The sequence below is a fragment of the Sebastes umbrosus genome, chromosome 22 (assembly GCF_015220745.1).
Source record: "Sebastes umbrosus isolate fSebUmb1 chromosome 22, fSebUmb1.pri, whole genome shotgun sequence".
In the NCBI taxonomy this organism is placed as follows: domain Eukaryota; kingdom Metazoa; phylum Chordata; class Actinopteri; order Perciformes; family Sebastidae; genus Sebastes; species Sebastes umbrosus.
In genome coordinates, this window is record NC_051290.1 from 10,400,743 (window position 1) to 10,412,870 (window position 12,128).

At 43.7% G+C, this 12,128-nt stretch overlaps 1 protein-coding gene across 5 annotated transcripts in view; it reads left to right on the forward strand.

The window, feature by feature from the left end:
* LOC119481566 (solute carrier family 12 member 6-like) overlaps positions 1 to 10,727 on the forward strand; it is a 28,578-nt gene extending 17,851 nt beyond the window's left edge. For 2 of the 5 annotated variants that reach the window (XM_037758658.1, XM_037758659.1), the window contains exons 7-27: positions 119 to 249; positions 901 to 1,142; positions 1,230 to 1,357; positions 1,441 to 1,623; positions 2,103 to 2,267; positions 2,619 to 2,717; positions 3,550 to 3,607; positions 3,713 to 3,887; positions 4,134 to 4,252; positions 4,356 to 4,454; positions 4,536 to 4,655; positions 4,877 to 4,981; positions 5,150 to 5,318; positions 5,400 to 5,595; positions 5,710 to 5,879; positions 5,983 to 6,114; positions 6,264 to 6,371; positions 6,505 to 6,561; positions 8,350 to 8,615; positions 8,706 to 8,839; positions 9,360 to 10,727. In XM_037758658.1, the coding sequence (XP_037614586.1) occupies positions 119 to 249; positions 901 to 1,142; positions 1,230 to 1,357; positions 1,441 to 1,623; positions 2,103 to 2,267; positions 2,619 to 2,717; positions 3,550 to 3,607; positions 3,713 to 3,887; positions 4,134 to 4,252; positions 4,356 to 4,454; positions 4,536 to 4,655; positions 4,877 to 4,981; positions 5,150 to 5,318; positions 5,400 to 5,595; positions 5,710 to 5,879; positions 5,983 to 6,114; positions 6,264 to 6,371; positions 6,505 to 6,561; positions 8,350 to 8,615; positions 8,706 to 8,839; positions 9,360 to 9,451 (2,948 nt within the window). In that variant the 3' untranslated portion in view covers positions 9,452 to 10,727. Of the gene's footprint in view, positions 1 to 118; positions 250 to 900; positions 1,143 to 1,229; positions 1,358 to 1,440; positions 1,624 to 2,102; positions 2,268 to 2,618; positions 2,718 to 3,549; positions 3,608 to 3,712; positions 3,888 to 4,133; positions 4,253 to 4,355; positions 4,455 to 4,535; positions 4,656 to 4,876; positions 4,982 to 5,149; positions 5,319 to 5,399; positions 5,596 to 5,709; positions 5,880 to 5,982; positions 6,115 to 6,263; positions 6,372 to 6,504; positions 6,567 to 8,141; positions 8,217 to 8,349; positions 8,616 to 8,705; positions 8,840 to 9,359 lie in introns of those variants that run through there. The other 3 variants (XM_037758662.1, XM_037758660.1, XM_037758661.1) reach the window with 3 other exon arrangements.
* The last annotated feature ends 1,401 nt before the right edge of the window (positions 10,728 to 12,128 follow it).

Consider the following 12,128-nt stretch of genomic DNA (forward strand, 5'->3'; position numbering starts at 1 on the left):
CTATCACCCTGCTTTTCCGCTCTCCATTTCCACTTCTTTCAACCCTGATGTACAACCTGCCCTGCTCTCTCTCTCTCTTTCTCTCTCTCTCTCTCTTCCTCTCTCCTCCCTCCTCCAGCGGGAGGCGCCTACTTCATGATCAGTCGCTCTCTGGGTCCAGAGTTTGGTGGAGCGGTGGGCCTGTGTTTCTACTTGGGCACCACCTTCGCTGGAGCCATGTACATCCTGGGAGCCATCGAGATCCTCCTGGTGGGTTTTGGCTTCGTCATCTTCGTTATAACCTCTATCAACCATTTTCTCTAGGATTCATCTGTAATTAAAATTGTATGTAGCAGAGATGATTAAAGGGATAGTTTGAGTGTTTTGAAGTGGGGTTGTATGAGGTACTTATCCATAGTCAGTGTATTAACTACAGTAGATGACGGTCTGTACAACCCCAGTTTGGAGAAGGAGACAGGAGTACCAGCACTGGAGCAAAGCAATGTACTGCTGTGGACGGAGGCAGCAAAAACACATTTTAGACACCTAAAAAAATCAATATCAGTGAAATACCCGGTGAAAATATTCTAAATATAGCATACACTTTAACTGATAGATTTTTTTTTTAGGTGGGTCTTACTTTTAGGTGTCTAAAATACGTTTTGCTGCCAGCCCCGTCCACAGCAGTACATTGCTTTGCTCCCGTGTGGTAACGTGTCTGTTTCTCCAAACTGCCAACAGTCATCTACTGTAGGTAATACACTGACTATGGATAAGTACCTCATTCAACCCCACTTCAAAACACCCCAAATATCCCTTTAAATACCTGGCAAATCAAGATATTTTAATAAAAATTGATGCAAAAATCAAATAAAAATCACCCCATTGTTGTTTCCACTCTCCTCTTCCTCCCTCCTCCAGATGTACATAGCGCCGAAGGCAGCCATATTTGAGTCAAAGCACCCCGAAGGCGAAGGTGCGGCCATGTTGAACAACATGCGGGTCTACGGCTCCATCTGTCTCCTCCTGATGTCCCTGCTCGTCTTTGTGGGCGTGAAATACGTCAACAAACTGGCCTCCATCTTCTTGGCTTGCGTCATCGTCTCCATCGTTTCCATTTATATCGGAGCGCTGGTCTCCGCCTTCAAACCGCCGCATTTCCCGTAAGTGTCGATGAAAAATATACAACGCTGACCGATCCTTTAACTGTCCGTGGTTTTGACTGACCAATGGGGGCTTTCCATCCGCAGCGTGTGCATGCTGGGAAACAGAACCATCAACGGCCATGAAATTGATGACAACCAATGTGCGAAAACCATCGTGCCGCCGATCAAAGAGCCGGTGGAGGGAGGCGACAACAACTTCACAGTTATTAATGGTGGGTACCGGGCTGCTTATTGCCAACTAGAATCATGGGAAGTTTCAGTTGTTTTTTTGACATACTGTATTCCTCCCCTTTAGAAACCAACACTCTGGGCCCAACCTTTGACCCCAGCTATGTTCCCCCTCTGATGGAGACCACATATCTTTGGACGCAGTTTTGCCAGGGTGCAGAAATCAACGCCTCCTGCGACGATTACTTCCTTTCCAACAACTTTTCCGAGATTGAGGGAATCCCCGGTCTGGCCAGTGGAATCATTTCAGGTAGTGTGTGTGTGCTGTCTTTGTCTGTTTCGGAGTATATCAGTGAATTGGGGGCGGCTATAGCTCAGTGGGTAAAGTGGTCATACTTAAATCGCTAGGTTGGTGGTTTGATCCCCGGCTCCTACAGTCTAACCAGATTTTACTGCGCAGCCTCTTTCAATAGGCCTTGGATCTGTTGAGGATATACCAAGCACCGCCCACCAGCTGGAGCACAGCCAATAGGAATTCTCTCTCTCTGAAATAACCTGTGATTGGTCAAGTTCTTCCGTGACGGGCTAGATTTATTTAAAGCCTGAAAACAGAGCCATGAGGAGCTGCAGAAGTCTAGTTTTCTCTCACTTGAATTACAATATGCTGAAAGGTTATATGACATTTTTGCCCATTGACGCCAAAAAAAGTGTTGCCTACTGCAGCTTTAATTTGCAGTTGTACGGTCAAGTCACTAACGAGCACAAATTAATTGAATGTCGTCCTCATAGAGAACCTGTGGAGCTCCTACATCGGCAAAGGTGACGTGGTGGAGAAAGGCTCCCTCAGCTCCTCTCATGAGGCACATCAGGCCTTCACGCAGCAGCCTTATGTGTTCGCTGACATCACCACCTCCTTCACACTGCTGGTGGGCATCTTCTTCCCCTCCGTCACAGGTACGCACTCTCTCTCTCTTGCCCTTCCTCGAACTCAAGCTAAACCAGCTGTGTTTAAAGGGTAAACCTATAAGAAATGTAAACACACTGTTGCCGTCATTCTGTGATGAAAACACATTTTTCTTGCTGTTTCAGGATCAAGTACAAGTATACTGTATATTGCAATTTTATGAAAACTCATAGTATAAAGAACAAACCACCATATGCATGAAATCTGAGTAAAAAACTTGTTTATGCAATTTTAAACTATTAATTAAAAATAAATACAGTATTAAAAAATATTCATCTACATAAAAATGTTATCAATAAGACCTTTTAATAATCCCATTAATCAACAATTCTTTTCCTCAGGAATCATGGCTGGTTCCAACCGGTCGGGGGATCTGAAAGACGCCCAGCGCTCCATCCCCATCGGAACCATTCTCGCCATCGTCACCACCTCCATCGTCTGTATCCTTTCCTCTTATATATGATGAAGCAATTTTTCTTCTGTGTTTGCAAATCACAACACAGTACGACAGTTTTCCAGAAAGGAAAAACTAGCCTCCTTCTGCAACCTCAACAACAAAGTGCTTGTTTTGATGGTGTGAAATAAGAGTTTGATCTTAAAGGGAAACTTCGTCATCTTTTACGTGGATGTCCAATCAGTACAGTACGTGCTACATTGACTGAGAAAAGCTGATCTCTCCGCTGCAGAGCCGTGCTGGCTGTGCCTACATGTACCAGGATGCATTGCGAGCCAGTTTGCTATGTCGAAATAAACTCACAAAATGTCAATTAAGGAAATATTCTGACACCTAAACAGAAAAATAAAACCATACACCCGCTAAAATCAACTTCATTATCCCGCAAGGGGAAATTCATGTGGTCATACACGTCTCATAAGAAAAAACATATAAAACCTCACACACTCCTAGGATCCTGCGAACAGCACACTATAGCACACACTATGTTTAACATCAACACTGATTGGACATCCACATAAAGCGTGGCAAGCTTCTCTCTTCATTTTTCGAGATTATTAAATTAGGGATCTTTAGCTGGCTTTTTCTCTGTATTATTATGGAAACAGTCTGTCTCCTATTTTTCCCCCAGCATACTTTGTCTTTTTTATGTTGCTGTGGGGTTATCTATTTCATTTTTTATGGCCTCGTCACTTTAGCTAAATTAATTGCTCATTTAATGGTCGGGCTATTACGTCTAAAAAGCACTCAGGATGCATTTGATGATCTGATTTGATTCGACTGCTGAGTGTCGTTTTTCCTGAGTGCCGTCCATCCAGACCTGAGCAGCGTCGTCTTGTTCGGAGCCTGCATCGAAGGGGTCGTCCTCAGAGACAAGTCAGTACATCTGCTCTTGCGCCTGACCATATATATATATATGTGTGAAAAAGAATAGTTGTCTACTGCTATAAAAGCTCTAAATACTTGTTTGTATTCCTTCAGGTTTGGAGACTCAGTTAAAGGGAACCTGGTGGTGGGGACTCTGGCGTGGCCGTCTCCCTGGGTCATTGTGATTGGCTCTTTCTTCTCAACATGTGGCGCAGGTCTCCAGTCGCTGACTGGCGCTCCCCGACTCCTACAGGCCATCGCCAAGGACAACATCATCCCCTTCCTCCGGGTTAGAGATGCTAATACTCATTTTTAATTACAGGGACCTAAAATTGTTACCAAACTGTCTCCTTAGCGAAGACAACAACCCACAACTAGATCGTTACTATGTCTGCTTTTAACTAAATTAAGATTTTTACAATTATCCGAACAAACAGGTAGCACTCTGGGTAAGAGGGAGAAAAGGGTTCACTGTGTTTTCTGTCCCTTAACCCATTTTATATTTTCACTCTTTCCTTTTGTGTGTGTGTGCCAGGTGTTTGGCCATGGGAAGGCTAATGGGGAGCCCACCTGGGCCCTGCTGCTGACAGCCCTGATAGCTGAGCTGGGGATCCTCATCGCCTCTCTGGACCTGGTGGCTCCCATCCTTACAATGTGAGACACAGGCTGCGTGTGTGTGTGTGTGTGTGTATCCTACTATTAGATCTTGTATCAATCTCCTTCAGGGGCTTCAGGTTAATTTCTGTTCTTTATTTAGGTTCTTCCTGATGTGTTATCTGTTTGTGAACCTGGCCTGTGGCCTCCAGACCCTCCTGAGGACGCCCAACTGGAGGCCGCGCTTTTCCTATTACCACTGGTACTACCACACACACACACGCACATACACACACATTCACATATATAAACACACACTGATTTGTCCCTCTGCTGTGTCCAGGACTTTGTCGTTTTTGGGGATGATCATCTGCCTGGCGCTCATGTTCATATCCTCCTGGTACTACGCAATCGTTGCCATGGTGATCGCCGGCATGATCTACAAATACATAGAGTATCACGGGTATGTTGCCATGGAGATGTATTCTCCCCCCCCCCTCACATGATGGTGCATGTACAGCATGGTCAAGAGTGGTGTGTGTGTGCGTGTAAAAGTGTGTGTTTAGAATTCTGTCTTTTATGAGTGCGAGTCATGTGTGCTTTGTGTGTCAGGAGAGGTCACAATATACACAGTACATGTCAGGCAGCACATTCAGTACATGTCTCCATGTGTGTGTGTATCAGAGCGGAGAAAGAGTGGGGGGATGGGATCCGCGGTCTCTCGCTCAGCGCTGCCCGATATGCCCTCCTGAGGTTGGAAGAGGGACCGCCGCACACCAAGAACTGGAGGTACCGTACTGAAGCTTTAAAACTTCATCTCCCACTAATGATGGTTAAACTGTAATTAAATCCGTGGTTCATATGTGTGCCGAAACATGAGGGGGGATCGTCGAGAGAACCTGCTGTCTTTGATTCTTAAAAAATCCACATCCGTTAACACGCGCTCGTCTTCTCCAGGCCCCAGGTGTTGGTCTTACTAAAACTGGACGAGGACGCCCACGTCAAGTCTCCTCGCCTGCTGACGTTCGCCAGCCAGCTGAAGGCGGGAAAGGGCCTGACCATCGTTGGCACCGTCGTCTCCGGCAACTTCCTACAGAGCTACGGAGAGGCCCTCGCCGCCGAACAGGTGGGAGGTTTCTTATCTTGGCAGCGTGTAGACGTAGTTAGTTACCCGTCAGATGTTGTGCTAAACGTCTCCCTATTTCAGACTCTGAAGCACCTGATGGATAAGGAGCGCGTGAAGGGCTTCTGTCAGTGCATCGTGGCCCAGAAGCCGCGCGAAGGCATCAGCCACATGATCCAGTCCAGCGGCCTGGGAGGGATGAAGCCCAACACCGTGGTGATGGGCTGGCCTCACGCCTGGAGGCAAAGCGAGGACCCGCAGGCCTGGAAGACCTTCATCAGTGAGTCGAGGAGGATGGAAAATTTGAATTCGCGAGGGACTTTTACTTTTCCATATCTCATAGTTTTAGTGTCATCGTTATCAGGCTAACAGCCCCCCCCTCTCTTCCTTCCAGACACAGTGCGGGTGACCACAGCAGCCCACTTGGCCCTGCTGGTGCCCAAAAACATCTCTCTGTTCCCCAGCAACAGCGAGCCCTGCACAGAGGGCTACATCGACGTGTGGTGGATCGTCCACGACGGCGGGATGCTAATGCTGCTGCCCTTCCTGCTGCGCCAACACAAGGTAGGATCAATCTGGATTTTTGAACACATTTTTTTTAAATGTCTTTCCTTTCATCGAGATCATTCCTAGCTTTCTTTGTTCGAATATTCTCTGTCCTCCTCAGGTGTGGCGTAAGTGTGCGATGCGAATCTTCACGGTGGCCCAGATGGAGGATAACTCCATCCAGATGAAGAAGGATCTGGCAACCTTCCTCTATCACCTACGCATTGAGGCGGACGTGGAAGTGGTCGAGATGGTACGCTTCTCTTTTATCAGGACATTTTCATTCATTTGAGTAGAGTAAGAAAAAAAAATCTATTCACCTATGTAACGGGATTTTTCAATGCCAGAATTGATATTTTTGTTTATGTATTAATACGTCTCTCTCTTCTCGCCTCCTCTCAGCATGACAGCGACATCAGCGCATACACCTACGAAAGGACCCTGATGATGGAGCAGAGGTCTCAGATGCTGCGACAGATGCGACTGTCTAAATCAGACCGGGAACGAGAGGTAAACTCGGGGGGGGGTCGAATGCTCGTGAACATCTTGTTGTTGGGTCATTATTAACATCAGTTTGTATACAAGGTCACCCATGGCATACTCGTCTGACCTGTCTGTGATTGTCGTGCATCATTTTTATCAGGGAAACCCTGGTAGCAGCAGCAGTAGGCCAGAGGCAGGTGGAGCTACAAGGTCTCAGGTGAGGTCAGTGGTTATGGCCAGCTGTGAGTTAAACAAGTTCATTCAATTAAAAACAGTTATAAATTGTAGAGGATGTTGTTGAGATAGTTTAGAGGTAGAATTATAGAAACATTACAGGATGATAGGGTCATATGTGATTTAAAAATGACCCCAATAATGCTAGGTTATTTAGCTTATAACAATGTATCCAGGTGCATAAAGGGTGCAGACAACAGATATTTTTGTTTCATTTTAATATATAACAGTGGCAACAACATCTCCCGTTCAGCGTTATTATTAAAGCTCATGTCATCTCCTTTCTCCGCTGGTCTCCTCAGCGGGAACGCTGGAGTTTTGATGATGTAAGTTTACTGGTTGCTGGTAGTAAAGCAGCAGCTGTATAGACATGTTGTTGAAGCAAAAGAGGTTTTCTTGATTACGTGGTTTTAGTTGAGTGAATACCTCTGAATCCTTTAGAAAAAGTTTGTGAAAAGTGTTTTTGGGGCAGCCTTTAAAAATCAGTATGCCAATAATAATAATAATAATAATAGTACACCAATGTTAATGCACATGTAGGTAGCATGTTGGCATAGTTAATAGGAAGACACTGAATCCTTAAACCAAGTTCACTCTACACGACTTTCAGAGCCGTCATATCGCTGTACTGTTCACTTTAACAACTCGCTGTCTTGAAGTCGTCGTGGTTTTCACACTACATGACTGACCCACAAAATCTTTCACCAGGAGGAATCCCCGATGAGGTCAACAAACTATGTTTTGTCACGAAAACAAACGTGAGAAGTGACACGGTAAATGAGACAGGATTTTTTTTGTTGGACTTTCCTTGTAGTCTGTTGATGTTGTCGTTGGCACACGTGTTCACGAAATAGCCCATAGTTTCCACGTGTCTTTCCTATTTATAGCCTGATTCCTCAGGGTGCAACAACAACTTTGGTCCGTAAGTTCCTATTGTTACAGGCGACCCCTCCGCTAGGTTTCCCCTCAACCTGTGTCTCTCATTGGCTGTAGCTCCCCGACAGGTCGATGCTAACCACCTGGTTGGCCTACAAAAATACGTCATTCCCGAAGCACACTATAACACTCGAGCGCCGATTTTGCGAGCGCCGATTTGCCTCTGATCTGGGGCTATTGTCAGGGGAGCTCCAAAAACTGTCGGCGAGTGGAAAATCAGAACTGAAGTCGTGTAGTGTGAACTACTGCTACTAGGGAATGCCTTTTTTTCTTTCTTTATTATTTATTTTGATCTCTCTAGTGAAAAGAGCAAACAAGATGAGAATGAATTAGAGATCAGTATCTCACATTTATTACAACTTCAAATCATCGTTCATCTGACATTTTCACTTCTCTATCTGAAGGATTCAGTTAAGTGTTTGCCTAATAGTGAATATGTTGATCTGGGTCAAATGAGCAGTAGAGGAACCTCCTCTTCTACTCTTTTCATTACTCGCCTCTGAGTTTCAGTGGCCATTTGACTCAGGTCTGTCCCTGTAGTTAGTGATCCTCCAGTGCGTCCGTTAGAGTAGATCACACAGCCTGTGTTTTGTATTAGCAAGTTAGGTGACCTTATGTCGTCTGTAGGTGCTTCTTTCCACCAGGTACAAGAGTACTGGAGTCAACACCTCAAACGCCTCCAAAGGACACAGAGACAGACAGGTACAGAGAGATAGAGACAATAGTAGGAGTTGGGGACGGGAGAGCAGAGGTGTAGAAGAAAGAGGAGGTAGAGTAAAGGTTGAGATGAGATGAGAACGAACATGCGTGTGTGTGTGTCTTTGTGCCAAACCAGGCCCAGCTGGTGAAAGACCGTAACTCCATGCTGCGGCTGACGAGCATCGGTTCGGACGACGACGACGACACCGACGGCGGGGAGCGAGACAGGGCGACGAACGCCGGTGCCGGTGGCGGCGGAGGCGGAGGCGGCGGCGGCGGCAGCACCGAGCATCACCGGCGAGTTCAGATGACCTGGACCAAAGAGAAGTCGTCGCACTACAGAGCCACGCACTCTGGCTGCTCCACGCCGGACGGCTTCAGAGACATGCTCAGCATGAGGCCGTGAGCGGAAATAACACACAGCCACACAGTTTCTCTCGGCGTTGTAGTTCGTTAAAACAGGCTGTTAAATGCATCTCGTTTTTCCTTCAGGGACCACTCCAACGTCAGGCGCATGCACACCGCCGTCAAGCTCAACGAGGTCATTGTCAACAAATCCCATGATGCCCGGCTTGTCCTGCTCAACATGCCAGGACCACCCAGGAACACGGATGGAGACGAGAACTGTATCCTTAAACACTTAGGGGGTTTCAGTTAATTAACCACATTAGATATTTAAGCTGCCTGTATGCTTCATCAGCAGCGCTTGTCGATGGTCGAATAGTTTCAGAAACCCAACGATTGTCCAACAATATCTGTAATTTTCCCGAAAACCGGCGATCTGATATTCCCTCCCACCCACCAGGGTTTGAACTTCTCTCTCTAGCTCTCTGTTTTCATTCTTCACACAACTATTTCAAGGGCTGGGTTCGTTTAAAAAATTGCGATACCAGTACCCTTAAAGTGATACCGATACCAGTAGAGTACTTCATTCGATACCCATCATGTGAATGGAAGCTGTGTGTGTGTGTCCCACTGGTTAGCTCATCACTGCTGCACTGCACAGCGCTCATACAGATGTTACCGCTGAAGTCTAGTTATCTCTCAGAACACTTGAATTACAATATGCTGAAATGTTATTATGGAATTTTTTGCCCATTGATGCCAAAAATATACCGCCTACTGCCACTTTAACTTGCCCACCAGACATGGAGTTCCTCGAGGTCCTAACAGAAGGATTGGAGCGCGTCCTGTTGGTCAGAGGTGGAGGAAGTGAAGTCATCACCATCTACTCCTGATTGGACAAAACAGAGGAAGCCAGCGTTAAAGACGCAGCCAAACCGATCGCACAGAAGAAGTGAGCGAAGGGAGACAGACGGTGGAGGCCTGTGAGCTCTGGGGGGGGGGGCGTGGGCCCAAAAGGAGAGACTGTCATTGGCTGCAGCGTCAGTCGTCACGCCCAACAAACCCCCCTTCCCCCCCCCTTCAGACCTTTTCTTTTCATCTTTACACTTTTCTGTCATGACAAGGGTTTCCATTCCACTTATGTCAAGCCACAGAAATGCCAACACAATTCCACGAACGAGCAAAAAAATAAGAGTGATCAGCTGAGTGTGTGTGTGTGTGTGTGTGTGTGTGTGTGTGTGTGTGTGTGTGTGTGTGTGTGGAAGTCATCCACCTGATGGAGGTTTGGTTTGTCGGAGTAGGGGATCAGCGTTGTGTTTGGGGCGGTGGACCAGTGAATGAGAGGAAATCTAAAATGGAGAGAGGATGTGAAGCGTCCCAGAAACGGAGCAGTCGTTCCACTGACGAGACTCAGGGTTGCTTTTTGTACAGAATGTGAGCGCTCTGACGGAGGCTGAATGTCTGGATCGAGTGTTTTTTGTTGTTTTTTTTTCTCCTTGAAGACACCGTGAAGTTTATTACAATACTACTTAAAAACTGGAAAAGTAACACTGCATCAAAGGAAGTGAGGAGCCTGTAGTTTTAAACCTGCTTTCTGGTTCATTTATGGAAAATCAGTGTTCTTTTGTATTGTCTCATTACTCGTCATTTAATTGCATAACAATAGTGCAAAAACCTCAGAAATAGTTTTATCCAAAGTGAAGTTCAAAGTGGGAGACTGAATTAAGTTGTAATTCTTGTGTGTTGGTCTGAACTTGCTGCTTTTTCTCAGAATCTATTCTCCTGTATGGAGGCCCATTTTCACCAGGAAAAGCCAAAAAGATAAATTTAATAGTGGTCATGAAAAAAGTAAAAACGCTCTTAATCTCTTAATTTTGATTCATCATATTTATGAAATAAAAAGTCAAAAAATGTTGACTAAGTCAAATTTATAAAATAATCAAATAAAATGTTTAGATTAAAAAAATCTAAATTTTGATAAATAGAAATTGAAAAATCAAAAGTCAAAATGATGATTTACTAAGGCAAAATAATTACATAAAGAAATCTATTTTGACATACTAAGTCATAATTGAGGTCATTCAAATGTTTTGAATCACTCAAGTCAAAATTTTAACTTAATACGGCAAATATATGAGATAAATGTCAAGTTTTGAGATAAAAATTTAATTTTTTTTAGATGAAAAGGTAAAATACTTAAATCTAAATTATGAAATATAATTATTATTAGATTAAAACAATCTAAATGTTGACTTCCTTAGTCAAATTTAAAAGATAAAAATCAATATGATGATTTACTAAGGCAAAATTATTAGATAAAGAAATCTATTTTTGACTTATTTTGAGGACATTCAAATTTACTTTTACTCAAATCACAATTATATGACCGACAGAAAAAAAACCTCAGATATTCTCAGAAATAAATTTCTCAAATTTATGAGAAAAATAAATTCACAAATTTGCGAGATTATAAAGTCATAAATTTGTATTTATTTATTAAATTAATCTGACATTTTTTCTCTGAATATTACTTCTTCCCATGGCTTTTATTTTCCTACAACGGCCCTAATACGCCGTCGTACAGTTATGACTTAGTACGGCAAATATATGAAATAAAAAGGCAATTTTTTATTTAGGGTAAAAAGTCAAATTTCCGAGATAAAAAGTCAAAATATTTAAGTCAAAATTATGAGATATTAAGTATGACTTTTTATGTCATCATTTTGCCTAGGTCACTCAGTCTTTTTATCTCTCTTAATACAAAATGAGCTTCTATACATCTGCTGCTCCATATCTCATAAAAACTAAATGGTTTACATTTACCAAGTGACATATCTTTATCTGCAAAACAGTCAAACACCAGCAGTGTGGTCTGCTATGAATGGAGTCGGCTCTGCGGTGGGAATAGGAATCAAGTTAGAAGAAGGAGAATTAAACAGTATTGTTGACACACTGGAGCATCGTGGAGAGGACCACTGCACTGCATGCTGTCTAAATGTCACTTGGAGAGAAGTGTGTGTGTATGATTGATACATGTGTTCATGAGACACATTATGTTTTCCATTCCCTCTAATGAGAATATCGGCTGCGTTATGTAGTGCGAGCCTGTGCCCTGAAACTCTCCACCTCACCATTCACCTAAACTAAACCTGCTGATGTCCTGCTGTGTGTGTGTGTGTGTCTGAAAGTGTGTATGTATGTCTGAAAGTGTGTATGAATGTGAGCTTGTTGCTAAAGTAAGGAGCTGTTAACTAGAGGTGTTTGATTCCAACTCTAATGCTTTTGTTTTTTTTATTTTTTACAGTGTTATCGTGCAGGGATTCTTTTATGTTCATAGTTATTTCCTAAAACATTTTTTTCTTGCTTGTACATAAAGACAAAAAAAGATCCCAAGTTTTATCTTTTTTTAATTACATTAATATAAAAAAAGGAATCATAAAAAATGTTGCCTGAAAAAACACGAGAAGAAATAAAGCAATTTTGAAAGAAAAGTTACAAGATTTGTGATCCTTTTGTTTTATCGCATTATAATGACAAAGTCTGTTTTTGTTGGCTGATATTGGTATTATA